The sequence below is a fragment of the Pelophylax lessonae genome (assembly GCF_965119305.1).
Source record: "Pelophylax lessonae genome assembly, chromosome: 11".
NCBI classification, from domain to species: Eukaryota; Metazoa; Chordata; class Amphibia; order Anura; family Ranidae; genus Pelophylax; species Pelophylax lessonae.
This window is the reverse complement of record NC_138778.1, coordinates 91,441,686-91,462,400: the sequence shown is the minus strand read 5'-3', so window position 1 is coordinate 91,462,400 and position 20,715 is coordinate 91,441,686. Positions and strand designations below refer to the sequence as shown.

The 20,715-nt window shown below is 43.7% G+C and overlaps 1 protein-coding gene across 1 annotated transcript in view; it reads right to left on the bottom strand.

Moving 5' to 3' along the window:
- Nucleotides 1-17,212, bottom strand: part of PPP1R1B (protein phosphatase 1 regulatory inhibitor subunit 1B) — a 350,422-nt gene extending 333,210 nt beyond the window's left edge. The window contains exon 1 of the mRNA XM_082272381.1: nt 16,970-17,212. Within this exon, the coding sequence (XP_082128507.1) occupies nt 16,970-17,107 (138 nt within the window). The 5' untranslated portion in view covers nt 17,108-17,212. The remainder of the gene's footprint in view (nt 1-16,969) is intronic.
- Between the last annotated feature and the right edge of the window lie 3,503 nt (nt 17,213-20,715).

Sequence of the window (20,715 nt, the reverse complement as noted above, 5' to 3'; positions counted from 1 at the left end):
ATGAATTTCACTTTTTGAAATTAATTACTGAAATAAATTAACTTTTTGGTGATATTAAAATTTTTTGAGATGCACCTGTGTGTGTATATATATATATATATATATATATATACAGTGCCTTGCGAAAGTATTCGGCCCCCTTGAACTTTGCGACCTTTTGCCACATTTCATGCTTCAAACATACAGATATAAAACTGTAATTTTTTGTGAAGAATCAACAACAAGTGGGACACAATCATGAAGTGGAACGAAATTTATTGGATATTTCAAACTTTGTTATCAAATAAAAAACTGAAAAATTGGGCGTGCAAAATTATTCAGCCCCTTTACTTTCAGTGCAGCAAACTCTCTCCAGAAATTCAGTGAGGATCTCTGAATGATCCAATGTTGACCTAAATGACTAATGATGATAAATAGAATCCACCTGTGTGTAATCAAGTCTCCGTATAAATGCACCTGCACTGTGATAGTCTCAGAGGTCCGTTTAAAGCCCAGAGAGCATCATGAAGAACAAGGAACACACCAGGCAGGTCCAAGATACTGCTGTGGAGAAGTTTAAAGCTGGATTTGGATACAAAAAGATTTCCCAAGCTTTAAACATCCCAAGGAGCACTGTGCAAGCGATAATATTGAAATGGAAGGAGTATTAGACCACTGCAAATCTACGAAGACCTGGCCCTCCCTCTAAACTTTCAGCTCATACAAGGAGAAGACTGATCAGAGATGCAGCCAAGAGGCCCATGATCACTCTGGATGAACTACAGAGATCTACAGCTGAGGTGGGAGACTCTGCCCATAGGACAACAATCAGTCATATACTGCACAAATCTGGCCTTTATGGAAGTGTGGCAAAAAGAAAGCCATTTCTTAAAGATATCCATAAAAAGTGTCGTTTAAAGTTTGCCACAAGCCACCTGGGAGACACACCAAACATGTGGAAGAAGGTGCTCTGGACAGATGAAACCAAAATCAAACTTTTTGGCAACAATGCAAAACGTTATGTTTGGCGTAAAAGCAACACAGCTCATCACCCTGAACACACCATCCCCACTGTCAAACATGGTGGTGGCAGCATCATGGTTTGGGCCAGCTTTTCTTTAGCAGGGACAGGGAAGATGGTTAAAATTGATGGGAAGATGGATGGAGCCAAATACAGGACCATTCTGGAAGAAAACCTGATGGAGTCTGCAAAAGACCTGAGACTAGGACGGAGATTTGTGTTCCAACAAGACAATGATCCAAAACATAAAGCAAAATCTACAATGGAATGGTTCACAAATAAACATATCCAGGTGTTAGAATAGCCAAGTCAAAGTCCAGACCTGAATCCAATCGAGAATCTGTGGAAAGAACTGAAAACTGCTGTTCACAAATGCTCTCCATCCAACCTCACTGAGCTCGAGCTGTTTTGCAAGGAGGGATGGGCAAAAATTTCAGTCTCTCGATGTGCAAAACTGATAGAGACATACCCCAAGAGACTTACAGCTGTTATCGCAGCAAAAGGTGGCGCTACAAAGTATTAACTTAAGGGGGCTGAATAATTTTGCACGCCCAATTTTTCAGTTTTTTATTTGTTAAAAAAGTTTGAAATATCCAATAAATTTCGTTCCACTTCAAGATTGTGTCCCACTTGTTGATTCTTCACAAAAAATTACAGTTTTATATCTTTATGTTTGAAGCCTGTAATGTGGCAAAAGGTCGCACATTTCAAGGGGGCCGAATACTTTCGCAAAGCACTGTAAATGAGAGAAGAACTGGAAGAAAGTGCTGTGGTCAGATGAGACCAAAATTGAGCTCTTTGGGATTCATTTGACTCGCCGTGTTTGGAGGAAAGAAAAAGCTGACTATGACCCTAAGAACACCATCCCTACAGTCTAGCACAGAGGTGGAAACATGTGGCTTTGGGGCTGTTTCTCTGCTAAAGGTACAGGCCAACTTTGTCGCATTGAGGGGCCAGAACACTAAAGATGGGTCGTTAATGAGTCCAGCATGACAATGACCCAAAACATATCTCAAAGGCAACAAAGGAGTGGCTCAAGATCAAGCACAATAAGGTCAGGAAGTGACCTGGTCAATCTCCAGATCTTAATCCTATGGAAAATTTATGGAGGGAGCTAAAACTTAAAATTGCCAGGAGACAGCCAAGAAACCTTAAAGCATAACTCCACTTTTGTTGAGAAAAAAATCATTCCCCATCTGGGTGATCTATTTACATTACATGGATTGTAACAAACTTTGTTGCAGATTCACACCTTTTGTTATTCTGAAGAAATCCCTGTTTGTTCCTCTGTGCCTCTATGCTGAGTGGGTAAAATGGGAGTGGTTTCATAATTATCTATCACAGGGACAGCAAACCTTTTTGAGCCTGAGTGCTCAAACTGCAACAAGTGCAAGAGCAGTGTGTCAGAGGTAATGTGACTGCATCTAGAGGAGGGGGGAGGACAGCTCTCTGCTCAACCCACCATATGTCTGATCCCCGGGAGGCGAAGGCTTGTACAGTAATGGCCCCTCTAGGAGCCCTCACCTTCCCGGCAGGTGCAGCGCCCGCTCCTCTCTCACCTGTGCACTTCGCTCTGAGCCCCCAGTAATCCCCATCCTCCAGGGGCAGCAGTGACACCCAGCACTGCTCAGACTGCTCAGGGGTTGAGAGAGGGGGGTCAAAGAGGAAGGACTGAGAGAGAGGGGTGTAGGAGAGAGAGGAGGGACTAAGAGAGAGAGAGAGAGAGAGAGGGGGGGTGAGAGAGGGGGGAACAGAGAGAGAGGCATGTAAGAAGGATGGGGACTGAGAGAGAAGGGGACTGAGAGATGGGGGGTTGAAAGAGAGAAAAGGGGGTGAGAGAGATGGGCGGCTGAGAGAGATGGGGGGGCTGAAAGATACCGGAGGGTCTGAGAGATACAGGAGGGGCTGAGAGAGAGAGGAGAGTGAGGAGGGAGGAGGGAGATGAGAGAGAGAGAGCGACCCTTAGCTCTGTCCCTATCTGCAGTAGCTGCTCAGCCCCCCCACCCCAGTCTCTGTCTGTAGGTAGGTCTGTGTATGATCATGTCCAGTACCTTCCATGCCAGTCTCCGTGTTCTCTCTGCTCTGTTCCTTCTAGCGGCTCCCTTGTAGCCTACGCCTCCTGCCCGTCCTCATATTCCAGGCCCCCAATCAGCCTGTTCTCCTGGCCTCACTGTTGGTGTTTTATCAAAGAGGAGGTTTGAGGAATTCAGGCTCTGGAGAGCACTGGGGATGCTGTGTCCGCTGCTCCCTCTTCGGGGGTCATGGAGGTATTGAAGCTCTTTTCTCCCTCCCTGGCTCTCAGGCCTATCTCTTCACCTACCTCTTGGAGGCTGCAGGGCCGCCCACTCACTTGCCTTGTGCAGATATGTTCCCACACCTCGTCCTGCCGCACCCCCGCTGCCACAAACCTGGACTCTCCACGGATCTCCCTCTACCTGCGATCACCAGACTGCTCGCGTTCCCACAGAGAGGGCTCTGGGTGCCAGCTGTGGCACGTGTGTCATAGGTTCTCCATCACTGATCTATCAGCTATGGCAGCTGCAGAGTACTAATGAGGAAATCTGCACGGCCTGCATCCCTTTAGATGTTTTTATATTCAGAGTATCTCATCAAAAATGACATTTTTGTTGCAGAGGATGCCAAAAATCTGACTTGTATCTTAGCCAGACTTCTGGGAAAATTGGTGAGCCAATCACACAAGCAAGAAATTATGTTCCTGGGGTGTTGTCAGTACACATTTTCTGTACAGAACAGCTGCAGGCAGCCATATTGCATTGCATTTTCAGAAAACTACAGCGGCTGCAGATTCAAAAGAAAAGGTCATTTTTAATTAGATTTAATTACAATATGATTTGTGTCGCAATTGTATACGCTATATAATTTTTTTTTCTTATTTGCTTTTTTTTCCCCCACGAAAGTGGAGTTCCCCTTTAAGGATTTAGATTAGATCTGTAAAGAGGAGTGGACCAAAGTCCCCCCTGAGATGTGTGCAAACCTGGTCACCAACTACAAGAAACATCTTACCTCTGTGCTTGCTAACAATGGTTTCCCCACCAAGAGCTAAGTCATGTTTTACCTGGGGATTAAATACTTACTTTACTCACTGAACTGCAATGTCAAGCGGCAGCTGCCAAAGCCAGCAGATTATTAGCATGCATAAAAAAAGGGATGTATTCCAGAGATAAGACTATAATCCTTCCACTTTATAAAACTCTGGTCCGAACGCATCTGGAGTATTATGTCCAGTTCTGGTGGCCAGTCCTCAGAAGGGATGTGTTGGAGCTGGAGAGAGTCCAGAGAAGGGCAACTAAACTGATAAGGGGATTGGAGGACGTTAACTATAAAGAGCGTCTGCAATCACTCGATTTATTCTCCCTGGAGAAGAGACGTCTGAGGGGGGATATGATAGCAAATTATAAATATCTTAATGGGGATCTCAGCTTAGAAAAAAGCTGTTCATTCGAAGGGATTGCATGAGGACTCGAGGACATACAATGCGATTATAGGAGAAGCGTTTTAACCTCAGGCAACGAGGGGGGTTCTTTACTGTTAGGGCTACAAGATTGTGGAATTCTCTACCACAAGAGGTGGTTTCTACGGGAAGTATGGTGGCTTTCAAAAGACTCTTAGACTTACATCTCAAGGATAAGGACATTAAGGGCTATGTGAGATGATTACAGCCACACACACCTACACAGGTTGAACTGGATGGACTATTGTCTTTATTCAACCTCACCTACTATGTAACTATGTAACTATGTAACATTATAGCATTTGTTTTATGTGGTTTTTTTCTGCCTTTTTGGTTGATATTCTATCCCTATCATTTAAAATACACTTATGATAAAAATAATAGACCCTTAATTTCTTTGTAAGTGGGCAAACTTACAAAATCTGCAGGGGATAAAATAAATATTTTACCCACTGTATATATAGAATCCTATATATACAATCCTATACCCACAGTTGATTCAGAGGAAGCCAAACAAAAAACCAATAAAGCATGATCGAATTTACTCCAGCAGGGGAAAAAATTCCTTCCTTATCCCCAAGAGGCAATCGGATATTCCCTGGATCAACTTTACCTTAAAATATGAGTATTCAGTTATATTATGTGTATCTAGGAACAAATCCAGGCCTTTCTTACAACAATCTACTGACCTGGCCAGAACCAGCTTTTGAGGGAGTCTATTCCACATTTTCACAGCTCTTACTGTGAAGATGCCTTTCCATATTTGGAAATGAAATCTCTTTTCCTCCAGACATGAAGAGTGTCCCCTTGTCCTCTGTGATGACCTTAAAGTGAATATCTCAACACCATTTTCCTATATCTCCTCTTACCCAAGAGAGAATAAATTCAGTCCAGCTAATCCTTCCTCATAGCTGAGCTCCTTCATGCCTCTTATCAGTTTGGTTGCTCTTCTTTGCACTTTCTCCAATTTCCCAATATCCTTTTTGAGAACTGGCGCACAAAACTGAACTGCATATTCCAGATGAGGTCTTACTAATAATTTGTACAGGGGAATAATTATATTTCTCTCTCTTCAGTCCAAGCCTCTCTTAACACAAGACAGGATTTTGCTCATTTTGTAAACTGCAGCTTGGCATCGCATGTCAATTATTAATGATACCCCATATGCTAGATCAGAATTGAGCACACCCATATACAATATCCCTACCAATAATAGATTTGCAACCTTGAGAGATGACCCACCCCAAGAACAATATCCTCAGCAAAATGGCTACTATAATAATTCCAATTTTTACAGGGGAAATCAAGGACACCGACCACCCTATCACAATGGAGGTTTCCGGGGTGGGAGAGGCAACAACTCAGGTTACAATAATTACAACAACTACAGAGGGGATTTTCAAAGGAGAGGATCTGGCAGGCCCCCATGGAGAGGGAGGGGAGCACCCAACTACAGGGGAAGAGGGGGCAACCAATACCAATTGGACAGGAGAGAGGAATGGAGACCATGGCCTCCCATGGGACCCCCACAAGAATACAGAGCACCAAGAGAAGAGGAACCAGAGGATGTAGAGGAGGACAGAAAAAGAAAAAGACCAAACTAATGGAGGGTATTTTATTAATTAAAAGTTTTAAGTTTGGGATTAAAGTTTGCACCAGATAAGAATATCAACAAATTCGACACTTACATTGATTTACAAAAATTTATTAGGAAACTCAATGTCAAGAAATTTTATGCAGGGAGGCCATCAACCAATAATTTACCAACTGGAGATTTTACATATACACAATTGCGAAACAAGTCTGTTTTTAACCCTAAAGTGAAAAATAGTTAATTTTTAGATGTTTTTAAAACCATGGTGGAAAACAATTTAGAAAGTATGAAAATTAAAAGGTCAAGGAAAAAAAAAAGATGTTGAAAAAGGTTTACAGTCATTGGAAAAAAGAAATAACATTGTGATTAGATCAGCGGACAAAGAGGGGGGGATTATTAATCCTTAATAAGGAAGACTATTTAAAAGAACTAAATAGACTGGTAAATGACGCTGAAACTTATGAGGAATTAAAAGGCAATCCCACAAACAAATACAAAGCAAAGTTGACCAAACTAATCAAATGGGCGAGTAAAGAGGGCATCCTAAACAAAAAATAAAGCAGATATCTAATCCCAGATGCGCCAAGACTACCAGTCATATATCAATTGCCCAAAATCCATAAAAATAGGGAACATCCACCTGGAAGGCCAATCATAAGTGGAGTAGACTCCCTCCTATCCAGGTAGGGAGAATACCTAGATTGCTTTTTTCAACCCCTAGCACAAGAGGGGGAGGCTTATTTGAAAGATAGCAAACATCTGATGGAAATCCTTATGAATTTAGAGGTAGAGGAGAGCGATATCCTAGTTAGTGTAGATGTCAACTCCCTCTACACTAACATCAAACAAAAACATGCCCTAGAGGCAGCAAAATGGGCATTGGACAAAACTGAAATAAAAACCAAACAGAAAGAGTTTTTACTACAAGGATTAGATCTGGCCATGAGCCATAACTATTTCTGGCATGAGAAAAGATTTTACCGCCAAAAGAAAGGAGTAGCTATGGGGGCAAAATATGCCCCCTCTATAGCTAACATTTTCATGCAAAAGTGGGAACATGAAGCGATTTTCAATAATACACCCCCCGAACTAATCACATACAAAAGATACATCGACGATGTTTTTATAATATGGAGAGGTACGAAAAAAAAAGATTTGGAGGGTTTAAACTTTTTAGATTTATTTATTTTCAAAAATGAAAACAGACTTTACACTAAAACATATTTTAAAGAGGTAGACGCCAATGGCTATATACCCTTAGGAAGTTGCCACCATCCAAAATGGCTCAATGCCATTCCGAAAGGACAAATGATGAGAGTCAGAAGAAACTGCAATAGAAAGCAGGATTATGAAAATCAAGCGGACTTATTGATAGACAAATTCAAAGAAAAAGGTTATAAGAACAAAGACCTGATTAAAATAAAAAATGAAGTGAAAAATATGGAAAGGAAAGATCTTTTTACTAAGAAAACTAAAAATAAAGATGATTTTAGCATAGCTTTTTTACCAGTTTTTCTAGGCAACATTCGGAATCGGAAAAATGTTTTAAAAAACATTGGCCTCTACTGATGAAAGATGATATTTTAAAAACTTTTTTACCCCCTAAACCAAAATTTATCTACACCAAACCCAAAACTTTAAGGTTACAATTGGCCCATAATGTGGTGAATCCACCTAAAAAAACCTGCACATTCCTAGACCAAGTGGGTTTTTTCAGTTGTGGGAGATGCATGATATGCAGGACATCAAAACACAGAAGAAGGAAAACTATTGAATTTAAATCCCACGCTAATGGGAAAATTTACCAGATTCAGAAATTCATCACATGTGCATCCACACATGTAACCTATCTCCTCTCATGCCCTTGTGGCCTCCAATACATTGGAAGGACCACCAGGGAATTGAGGGTGAGATTAAGGGAACATGTTTTGAACATAAAAAAGGGTTTTAAGAACCATAGCCTTTCCCACCATTTTAAAATCGCACATAACAAAGATCCAAGCCTCCTCACTTTTTGCGCTATAGATCGAGTTGAGCCCCATTGGAGAGGGGGCAATCTAAAGAAGGCTATATCCCAGAATGAGACCCAATGGATCCACCTGATGGATACCTTAAAGCCTAAAGGGTTAAATGTTGACTTAGATGTGAATTGTTTTTTATCTAATTGGTAAAATACCCCTTCCTCTTTAACATTTATATACATGCCCTCCCTTATTTTAATCTATTATCATTGTTGTTTACAGGTTTTTATTTTACAAACAATTAATAAACTATTTTAACAAATAAATTTAATAATAATTTAATAAACATTTTAAATACTTTGAAACCATTATTATCCCCCTATTTTATAGTTCTGGCTCTCTTAAAGATAAAATAAATAATGCACATAATTTATTTAGATAATTTATTAATTTATTGATTTATTAACATAGTAATTCTATATATAGAACTCACCATCACATTTTTTAGTTATTTATCAAAACATGTGATCACATCACTATTTTTTCTTCTGCCCACCTTGTATATATAAAATAAGCTAAATTGCACCATAATATTTAAAAAGTTAGTTTATCACATTCACACACGTATATACTTAACTTCATCACATTTTTTTTGCATATTTAATTATTTGATCATTTACAAGATTTTTATGATTAAACTATATTTTATTCATTGTTCATGAGAGGACCACTAATGTAAACAGGAAGTAATACCGTAGTACCATGCAAATTTTAACATTCCTATTGAATAATTTTTGAGATGTCACCATCAATAATTAATTTATACTCCAAAGTTGCTCAGTTAGGCAGCTTTCACATTGATATGTGACTAGATAAAAGAATTATTAAACCGGATACAGCAATTACCCCGGATACTATTAAGATCCGAGCGGGATATAAATAAGTCGATCGTGCCCGGAAATTATGTCTTTGAAAACGCCCACGTGTCGGGTGAAACGCGTTGACGTAATTTCCGGCGTACAACCACGCATCGTCACATCCGGTTTACTTCCTGGAGTCGGTGGAACGCACGCCAATGCGGCGTTCCTGATTGTCAATTCATATGCGTTTTTTTTGCTTCGTTCTTGTAAGTATAACTGAATCGTTTGGGGGAATAAAAATATCAAAAACATATCACACTATTGGCCCCATTCTTTTTCTTTTATACATTTGGATACTACGGTCACTTGCTTGGAGCGATCCCATCAAGGCTTTCCTATTCCTGATACCTTATACTGGAGCTCGGTTGCCATAACTGATTCCTTCATGTGCTGAACGACCATATTTGTGGTGAGTAGGGGACCTGGAGGGTCGGGTCACTCACTGGAGCACCAATTGATTGGATCAATTTTTTGCACCTGAGCACTTTATATTTATATTTGCACCAAGGAATAAGGACTTTTTCATAAGAATTAATTTTACATCAATATTTATGCTGGTTAATTTATTGTATAGATATATTGTGAACAGCTATTTTGCACAGACCACTTTGCACTCTGGAATATATATATTTAATTCATTTGTGTTTTGTTGCTAGCACTGTTTTAACTTTTTATATACATGTCAAATATTAAGTTTACTAGACATTAAGCCCGTTAAATTAACGGGCGCTAGAACATATGTGAGCAAACATTTGTAAAAACAGACTTGTTCCAGTACAAAAAAGAGTGGACAACCATGCAGTTGATTTCTATCTTATCGTATTTATTCTTTAGAAATGTTACAGAAGAATAATGTGAAAAATGTCACATTTCTAATTTTTTTTTTTTATGTAGTAAACAAAAACAATTAAGGTAGGTAAATGTTGCTTAAGTGCAAACCTTTTCAAACAATTATAATAAAAAAAAAAACTCTACTGATTTTGTATATTTACATTTGTTCTTGTTTTTTTTTTGGGGGGGTGGGGTTGGTGGGGGGTTATGTTCACTGTGCATTGAAAGGGGGGCACGCAGCACTTGGCAATGCTGTGGCACGCTGCAATGATTGGGGGCAATGCTGTGGCACTCTGCAATGATTGGGGGCAATGCTGTGGCACTCTGCAATGATTGGGGGCAATGCTGTGGTCACTGTGCATTGAAAGGGGGCACGCTGGTCTCTCGGCATTGAAAGGGGGGCACGCTGGTCACTGTGCATTGAAAGGGGGGCACGCAGCGCTGGTCACTGTGCATTGAAAGGGGGGCATGCTGGTCACTGTGCATTGAAAGGGGGGCATGCTGGTCACTGTGCATTGAAAGGGGGGCATGCTGGTCACTGTGCATTGAAAGGGGGGCACGCTGGTCACTGTGCATTGAAAGGGGGCACGCTGCTCACTGTGCATTGAAAGGGGGGCACGTTGGTCACTGTGCATTGAAAGGGGGGCACGCTGGTTACTGTGCATTGAAAGGGGGGCACGCAGCGCTGGGCAATGCTGTGGCACGCTGCAATGATTGGGGGCAATGCTGTGGCACTCTGCAATGATTGGGGGCAATGCTGTGGCACTCTGCAATGATTGGGGGCAATGCTGTGGTCACTGTGCATTGAAAGGGGGCACGCTGGTCTCTCGGCATTGAAAGGGGGCACGCTGGTCACTGTGCATTGAAAGGGGGGCACGCAGCGCTGGTCACTGTGCATTGAAAGGGGGGCATGCTGGTCACTGTGCATTGAAAGGGGGGCATGCTGGTCACTGTGCATTGAAAGGGGGGCACGCTAGTCACTGTGCATTGAAAGGGGGCACGCTGCTCACTGTGCATTGAAAGGGGGGCACGTTGGTCACTGTGCATTGAAAGGGGGCACCCTGGTCACTGTGCATTGAAAGGGGGGCACGCAGCGCTGGTCACTGTGCATAGAAAGGATGGCACGCTGGTCACTGTGCATTGAAAGGGGGCACCCTGGTCACTGTGCATTGAAAGGGGGATACGCTGGTCACTGTGCATTGAAAGGGGGGGCACGCTGGTCACTGTGCATTGAAAGGGGGCACACAGCGCTGGTCACTGTGCAATGAAAGGGGGGCATGCTGGTCACTGTGCATTGAAAGGGGGCACGCTGGTCTCTCTGCATTGAAAGGGGGGCACGCAGCGCTGGTCACTGTGCATTGAAAGGGGGCACGCTGGTCACTGTGCATTGAAAGGGGGCACATTGGTCATTCTGCATTGAAAGGGGGCACGCTGGTCACTGTGCATTGAAAGGGGGCACGCTGGTCACTGTACATTGAAAGGGGGCACGCTGGTCATTCTGCTGGGAAAGTCGGAACTGGTTACTAAAATGTTTTAATCCCACCACTATGTACATATATACTATATATATATATATATATGTGTGTGTGTATATATATATATATATATATATATATATATATATATATATAAATATATAAGCCAGCCCAGGGCTTGACACCCCCAGCGGTTTGCAGATCTCAGTGTGAACCAGCGTGCGATTCAGAAACTGGCACTGAATCGCAGGGTTTCCAGCACTGCACCAGTGTGAACCAGGGCTAAATGTGTGCATGGGGAAATCAGGTCAGTTTTTTTATTCAATGCACCGGTAGAACAATAAAACAACTAACTCACCTATGGCCAGCTTAGGGCTCCATGTACACGGGACGTTAGAAAAATCAGGATCCGACTTGCGGCGCGACTTGCGCTGAGAGAATCTTGAGGGGGAACTCTACGCCAAAAATGGGAAAAAAACTGCGTGGGGGTCCCCCCCAGGTTCCAAACCAGGCCCTTCGGGTCTGGTATGGAATTTGAGGGCAGCTCCATGCCGAAAAAATGGCGTGGGGTCCCCCCCCAAAATCCATACCAGACCCTTATCCGAGCATGCAGCCCGGTAGGGCAGGAAGGGGGAGGGGACGAGCGAGCGGCTCCACCCCCCCGGACCATACCAGGCCACATGCCCTCAACATGGGGGGTTGTTGGTGCTTTGGGGCAGGGGGGGCTCTGCACCCCCCACCCCAAAGCACCTTGCCCCCATGTTGATGAGGACAAGGGCCTCATCCCCACAACCCTGGCCGGTGGTTGTGGGGGTCTGCGGGCAGGGGGCTCATCGGAATCTGGAAGCCCCCTTTAACAAGGGGGCCCCCCAGATCCCGGACCCCCTCCCTATGTGAATGGGTATGGGGTACACTGTACCCCTACCCATTCAGCCCATAAAAGGCAGTGTATGTAAATAACGACAGGAGACGTTTTGGAAAGTTTATTAAAAATCTTCATCTGTTCTTCTCTGCTCTGGTCTTCTCCCTCTCCTGGTCTTCTGGTCCTTTGCTGTCCGCAAAGAACAGATGAAGATTTTTAATAGAAAGATTTGGGGGGGGGTGCAGAGCTCCCCCTGCCCCAAAGCACCAACACCCCCCCCATGTTGAGGGCATGTGGCCTGGTATGGTCCAGGGGGGGTGGGGCCGCTCGCTCGTCCCCTCCCCTTCCTGCCCTACCAGGCTGCATGCTCGGACAAGGGTCTGGTATGGATTTTGGGGGGGACCCCACGCCGTATTTTCGGCATGGGGCTACCCTCAAATTCCATACCAGACCCGAAGGGCCTGGTTTGGTACCTGGGGGGGGGGGACCCCCACGCAGTTTTTGTCCCATTTTTGGCATGGAGTTCCCCCTCAAGATTCTCACAGCGCAAGTCGCGCCGCAAGTCAGATCATCCTGATCCGGCTTGCAGTGCGACTTCCATTCAAATCAATAGGCTCCCATAGGGAACCACTGATTTTGAATGGAAGAAAAAAAACGTATAACGTGGCTGAACGTAGGTTCATCACGTTTGGTCACGTTTGGGCACGTTCGGCCGCGTTTCTGCGCTTGAAACACCGGGAAACACACGTTCGAACGCAAATAATTGCATTCCAAAAAACATCCCTGAACTCAACTGCCTGCAAATGACTGTAAACGACCCTGTGTACATGGACAGATAAGATAAAATGTAGATGGTTTCAGGGGCTTCTGAAAAAAATGCCCAACTGCTCCTAAACGGCCATTTACAACGTCCTGTGTACATGGAGCATTAGAGTGGTGATAAATGTTTGTGAATAGAGCCTATTGGATGGCAGAGAACACATCATACACATGACCCCACAGCAGTGCAGAGAAGACATTGAGGAGGTGCTCCATCTGTAGAGGACTCTCCTCTCCCTCTATAACAAATACAGAACACACAGAGGATAATCTGCTGCCTGAACTCTGCCCTATACCTGGGTGCAGAATCATTCTCAAAACACATGGAGCTAATACTGTATACACAGCACTTACCTGCAGCTGCAGAACCACTTCCTGTGTCCCGCATAACCCTTCCCCCTAGAAACAGAGTACGGAATTTCCGGGTTCCGCCTCTCCTCTGTGCCTTGTAACTGTTGGTTGGTGCCATGGAGAGCTTACACTGACACTGAATATGTGATAATAATAATAGGGTCAGAGCAGAGTCAGTCACAGAGAGAGAGATCACTGCACAGCCGGGCAAGCAGGTCTCTCTCCAGTCTCCACCATCACTCCACTTTGCGGGGCCGTGCCAAGAGCTAAAGCCGAGCGGGAGGCGGGTGCAGCCAATCCGAGGGAGGCCTGAGGCTCTGCCCCTGAGTGATCGCATTGCATCGGGGATTGATCTGAGATTCTTATCGGGAGATGGCCGCAGAGTGAGACTTGCGGCGGACACTGCAAGGACCGCTCGCGGACACCTTGCCGACCCCTGACCCTGAGGCGGATGTTGAAAGGTGGGCGGGGATCCGCTCATATACACGCCCACCCAGCTCCGGTTCTGCGTCCCAACGGCTGTCCGTGCGCCACATGCACAGTAGCGCAATTCCACGGACACAGGGACGGACGCAGAGACACTTGCATATTATTATTATAGATGAGCTACCACAACAGGCAAATCCTTCTCCATCATTGACTCTCCCACCTGTTCTCCTCCTAGTATGTATGATGCATGCATGTTTCTAGCCCCCAAATGCAAAATTTTACATTTCTCAACATTAAACCTCATTTGCCACACAGTTGCCCAATGAAACAGTGCATTGAGATTGGCTGGTACGTTGGAGACATCACTGCATAGCTTGGTGTCATCAGCAAACACTGAAATGGTAATTTTAATCCCAGACCCTATATCATTTATAAATACATTAAAAAGTAATGGTCCCAACACTGAACCTTGGGGTACACCACTGATAACCTTAGACCATTCAGAGTATGAATCATTAACCACTGCTTGAATTGGTTTTAACCAGTAATCCACCAGCAGTGATGTGTTAAGTCCAGCTACAGTGAAACATCAAGTTCAAGCATTCCTAAGCCAGCTAAAGTGTTTCTCAAGTCAGCTAGAGGATTTACAGGGCATGCTTGGACTTTTAGATCCACAGCAGTTGGGGATGCTGGCTGTTACAAGACTAGTCTTGGATACTCCACAGCCACAGCCTTCTGCCATAATAAACTAGCTGATTACAAATTAGGTAAACTCATGGCTAGCTTGTTTTAATCGTTTGCTTGCCATGCCATATAGGATGTAGGCTGTAAAGGGGCCAATACATACATTTGCAAGCTGCATTATCAGTATAATTTCAATCAATGTGGTGGCGATTAGAACAGTTCTCTGGAATTTGCACTTTATAAGTACACAAAAATACAGTAAAACACACTAAGTGTAACAGGCTATACTTTAAGAGGAACTACAGTCTTTCAAAAAAAAAAAAAAAATTTAATTCAGCAGCTACAAATACTATAACTGCTGACTTTTAATAAACAGACACACACCAGCCAAGGAATTCAGTGATGTACTCACCCAGGCTGGTACTTCACCTGTGGGAAGCCAGGTGTGACTTCCTGCTGTTTCACAACCGGCTCCCCACTGCGCATGTGCAAGATCACAGTGCGCTGACAGATCGGTCCCGCAGCCACCTGGGACATATGACAGGTCCCAAGAGGTTAAAGTCTGAGGGGGGGGGGGGTGGTGGTTAAAAAGGGGTGTTCAACTTACACAATTATTATCTAGGCAGGAATTGCAGAAGTGGGAGAGTGTACCTGTTAGAAAATACCTTCCCCCTCCCAAAACAGAAAAAAATGTAAAAGGAGGGGGAGGAGAGGCACATTAGCAGTACTTTAACTTTTAAGTGAAGGCTCACTTTAACCACTTGCCGACCAGTCACTGGGACTGTACTGTGGCAAAGTAGCTCGATTCCGTCCAGCGATGTAGACCTACGTCGCTGGACTCCTCCCCCTGTAGGCGGCGCTCGCGCGCCGCCAGAGGCGCGATCCTGCAGTATTCAGTCACAGCGGGAGTCGGGCCAGGGGAGGAGCGGCGGCGATCGCCGCCGCTCTTCCCCGAACGTCAGGGAATCGAGTTTGGAGATCCGCCCGCTTGTGTAAATAGAGCGGGCGGATCTCCTAAGTGACAAAGAGTGACAGATTGCAGGGTTCAGCATAGCTGAACATGCGATCTGTCCCTGTGTCACTCAGTCACCTCCCCCCACACACGTTAGTAAGCACCAGGCATACATTAACCCCTCCCTCTCCAATAAAATTAACCCCTTCCCTGCCAGTGTCCTTTTTACAGTAACAGTGCATATTTATAGCACTGATTACTGTAGAAATGTCACTGGTACCCCCAAAAGTGTCATAAATGTCAAGGGTCTGCTCTGTCTGCCGCAATGTCGCAGTCCCGCAAAAAAAATCGCAGATCGCCGCCATTACTAGTTAAAAAAAAAACACCAAAAATGACAGAAATCTTTCCCTTAGTTAGTAAACGCGATAACTTTTGCGCAAACCAATCAAAATACACTTATTGTGATTTTTTTTTACCAAACATAGGTAGCAGAAAACAAATTGGCCAAAATTTTTTAAAAATTTTGATTTTTACATTTTTTGGGGGGAATTTCATATAAAAAGATGTTAAAAATATTGTTATTTTTTCAAAATAAACGAACTTTTTTGTTTATAGCGCAAAAAGTAAAAATCTCACAGGTGATCAAATACCACCAAAAGAAAGCTCTGTTTGTGGGAAAAAAAGGACGTAAATTTTGTTTGGGTATGGCGTCGCACGACCGCGCAATTGTCAGTTAAAGTTGCACAGCCCGGAATCGCAAAAAGTGGCCTGGACGTAAGACAGCAAAATCCTCCGGTGGTAAAGTGGTTAAGCATGACATACACTGATCGTTATTTTTGCTCAGCCCTAATAACTTCAATAGACTCCATCCACGCTATACATCTGGAATAGACAAATCTGCTGAATTCAGCCAACTGGATCCAATCAGATGCAACTGCTGTCGGCTCACAATTTTCTGCTTGACTCCTCTGGTTTTCCAATCAACTGGGCTAACCACTAAGTGAATTTTGGCTGGCCCATCAGTGCGTGTGCACCGGTATGTCAGCTTTAAAATTTGATTTGCGGGTGACCCTGTCTGCACAACCTGGCCTGACAAACTTTGATTTAAATACTGAGGGAGCCAAATAGAAAACAGTCAATGCATGGGTATTTTGACAGCCATGGACGCCAAATGTCAGAATACAATAGCTGACAGGGAAGACTAATCCATCTGCACTCTTTAGAGTTGACTGAGAAATCTGTTATAAGTCTTTCATTCAGCCCACAGGCTGAACAAAAGAATTCTAAGCGTAGATGGCCAGCTTTAGAAGCAAGGTGAGAAAGCTATTCATGTTTGTTTTTTATGAACTTAAATAAACATGCTGGGAAAATACTTAGGAAGAAAGTGAAGAGGAGGCTTCACTTCTGTAACAGGATACTAAGAATGCTAGGTGCACCTGATCAGAGAACCATACCGAACGGAAGAAGACATTTGAAAGTTTACAATGCCATACAGACTGAAGACTCTATGACACCTTACAAGAGAGATATAAACAAGTAGTTACACATTGATCATTATTTTAGGACAATGTTGTACTTAACAAAATTGATGGAATTAGCATTCGATGCTGTGTACTCACCATCTCCACTGCTCGGGGATCCATTTGGCTAGACGGTACCGAAACTGAAAACTGGATTTTCTTTCTACCTTTGCTCTCCATTTGTGGACTAGTCTGGGAAATGTTTGAGTGCATTTCTTGTGAAGCTCCAGAGCTCATGCTGACTAGCTTTCAGTTCTTTCCAATCTCCCCTGCTCACTCTGTCCTTCTGTCTCCCTCTGCTCAGTCAGTCCTTCTGTCTACCTCTGCTTAGTCTGTCCTTCTGTCTCTCTCTGCTCACTCCGTCCTTCTGTCTCTCTCTGCTCACTCTGTCCTTCTCTCTCTCTCTGCTCACTCTGTCCTTCTGTCTCTCTCTGCTCAATCTGTCCTTCTGTCTCTCTGTCTCTCTCTGCTCACTCAGTCCTTCTGTCTCTCGCTGTTCACTCTGTCCTTCTGTCTCCCTCTGCTCAGTCAGTCCTTCTGTCTACCTCTGTTGACTCTGTCCTTCTGTCTCCCCTGCTCACTCTGTCCTTCTGTCTCTCTCTGCTCACTCTGTCCTTCTGTCTCTCTCTGCTCAATCTGTCCTTCTGTCTTTCTCTGTTGACTCTGTCCGTCTGTCTCCCTCTGCTCACTCAGTCCTTCTGTCTCTCTCTGCTCACTCAGTCCTTCTGTCTACCTCTGCTCACTCTGTCCTTCTGTCTCTCTCTGCTCACTCAGTCCTTCTGTCTACCTCTGCTCACTCTGTCCTTCTGTCTCCCTCTGCTCCCTCTGTCCTTCTGTCTCTCTCTGCTTACTTAGTCCTCCTGTCTACCTCTGCTCACTCTGTCCTTCTGTCTCCCTCTGCTCACTCAGTCCTTCTGTCTCCCTCTGCTCACCCTGTCCCTGTATCTTCTCCTTAGCTGTTTACCTCTTGCTGTGTTGCTCTTTACCTCCTCCTCACTATGCCCCCTGCCAGTCTCCACTCTAATACTCTGGATGTGAGTCCCTTCCTCTCCTTTCTTATTTCTTTTCTGTTATTTTATGACCTTGGTACCTCCCTCTGCCTTCTCGTAGTTTGTCTCCTGTCACTCTCACTTATAAACAGTCTCTTCCCTGTTAATAACTCAGTGCATGAGGATATCCTTGTACAGCTGCCAGGCTGGAGTCTACCTCCCCTTTGGAATGCCTCTCCCGTACACAGCACTTTTGTGTTTTATTTCTCTGGGCTACTCTTTCTGTCTGCACAGTTCTGTCTTTGCTTCGTCTTCGCCTGTCCTTTTCTTGTCTTTTTTTTCCATACCATGGTGGCTGTTACACACCTGTAAAGTACTGCCAGAATATTTACATAGCTCAGGTCCAGTGTGTCACTTTGTTTACTGCACCTAAGAATTCATTAGGAAACGGTTACTCTAATGATTTTTGAAATATTTGCTTCGTGCAATCATATTCCTACTATGACACAGCGAGGCTGATTTACTAAAGGCAAATAGGCTCTTCACTTTGCAAGAGAAAGTGGCGTATCGCAAGGGAGTTTGAAGCAAAATGGGTAGCAAAGTGGGTAAAAAATACCCACCCACGGAAAAAGGTAAAACCCTGCTGACCTTCGTCATTCCAATCATGTGCAAGAAATAATGCTGTTGTTTTATTTTCCCTGCGCGCAATTGGGAGTTCTATGCAAAGTGTAATTTTACCACATTCACTTAGCTCTGAGAAAGTTCCCATGCATAGTCAAAAGCCAATTTTCCTTTAGTAAATCAATAGCAATGAGACTGATTTACTTTGGAAGTTGTGAATCTTCATTAAAAATCTCTATGGAATTCGAAAAAGTCTCATAGACAATCTTTAGAAAGCTCTCATGCCTGTGTGTGATAAATGTTAGTACCTGGGACAAATTTATGTACCTTTCCGTGGCATGCTGGAGGGGGGGGGGGGGTGGGGGACAGCGCTGTGCCTGGAGTATCCATATTGGACACTACATCTTCAGTGCACATTCAGCTCTTCCCGCCACATAGCAACATTGCTTGTTAAGACCCTGTCAGCTGTCGTCAACACCATAGCAACCAATAACTTATCCCTTATTCAGATGCTGGCCAGAAGATTACGTTTATTGTCCAAATATGGCCCTTGCTATATTGGGTAATAAGGTCAGCAAGCATAACTGCCCCTTTGTTTATATTCATCCTTCAGCCTGGGGAATTTCCCGACCAGCAGCTGAATGGGACTGAGTCACTGGTTGTTAGGGCGCCAGCTTCATAGCAACCAGGGAGCCCTAGTAGGAAGCTTATAGGAAGGTGATGGGCTGCAATTTGTATTACCTATTGGATGCAAAAATCCAGTCATCGTGACAAAAATGTGCCTAAAATAGCAGCTTCTGTATTGTTCAGAGTGGAGTGGGTCAGGGATAGAGCCTTGTTTGTTAGGGAGAGTATGAGAGCAGTGTTAGGGAGAGGTACTTGACAAGGAGTGGAAGAGTAGGTTTCCTCTTACAGGGTATTTATTCTGCTAGCTTCTTGGAACTTTTTAGGTAAGTAGGTAACAGTTGAGAAAAAATAACACTGGACCAATAAGGTTATGTTATTGCTATTGCTATCGCAAAGCATTGATGCAAATGTAAATAATCTGGCTGCCGGGGAGACAGCTTCTGCACCCAAGAGGATCTTTACAGTCCTCCTTGGTTTGTAGTGAAATGTATCAAAAATGTAAATCAAAGCACCACACCACTGCTGAGAGATCGAGATACATCTGTATTCAATTTAAAGTCAGGACAATCCAAAAAGTAGCCAACATGTTTTGGGGCTCCAAAACACCCTCTTCATTAGGTCTAGAAAAAAAAGTAAGGACATCTCCATAATAATAACATTTCCCCTCCTCAGGGTCATAGTGAAACCCAAATAGCCAATAGAATTGGATGCATAAAAAATAATGTCAGGTAGCATTGAATGAATAGGTAACATTTATCTGAGGTTTTTGTATATAATGATTATTCATTTAATGTTACCTGAAACATTGATATTGTTTTGATATGTAGATGTCCTCAAGTTCGTATTCAACCCCTGAAACGTATTGGATACTTTTTGGATTGTCCCCCTGACTTTCTGCTCGAAGAAGTGTGTAACCTGCAACATATGCCGTGCCATTTCTGCTAAACTATCTTAATTTTATGATCATTCAATTTCTTCAATATAAAGTAACCTTTAAGAATCAGTTTGTGCCCTCTCCCAATTCTCAGGTACATTGTTGAGCATCACCCACATTTTGGCAGGATATTAAAAAAATCCATCTTCAGCGGTGGGTGCTGTAATGATATTCCTGCACGGGATGTCCTAAAAGCTGTCGCAGGCAACCATTTTGTCTCCAGCAGCCATGACAGTTTAAAAAACGATAGACCCCTCATTCACCCAGCCCCCTCCTTGAGCTAATTAATGTAGGAACCCAGGAAGTTTGGGCTTCAAACAAGCCAACTTCAAAAAAGCTGTTACTTCAAAGAACCTTATCTAAGAACCTTATCTCAACAAACCCTGGCAGATGTACAGGCCAGGTCATAATCTTAGCAGATGTCCACTGAGGCTGGCCAGAGCCGCCTCATAAATTCCACAGCCAAAATTGTTAATTTGAGATGTACCACTACCTCTCGCAATTTATACCCAATTCATAAATGCCGACAGGAACATGACACATTAACAAAAGGTATATATTTGGATGAGAAATAAAATACTGATCGAATTAAGATCATACATGATCACGTTCGCTCCTATGGAAGACAAGCTAGCTGTCAGATGCCTTACGGGTCAGAGGTTATTAGAAAATAA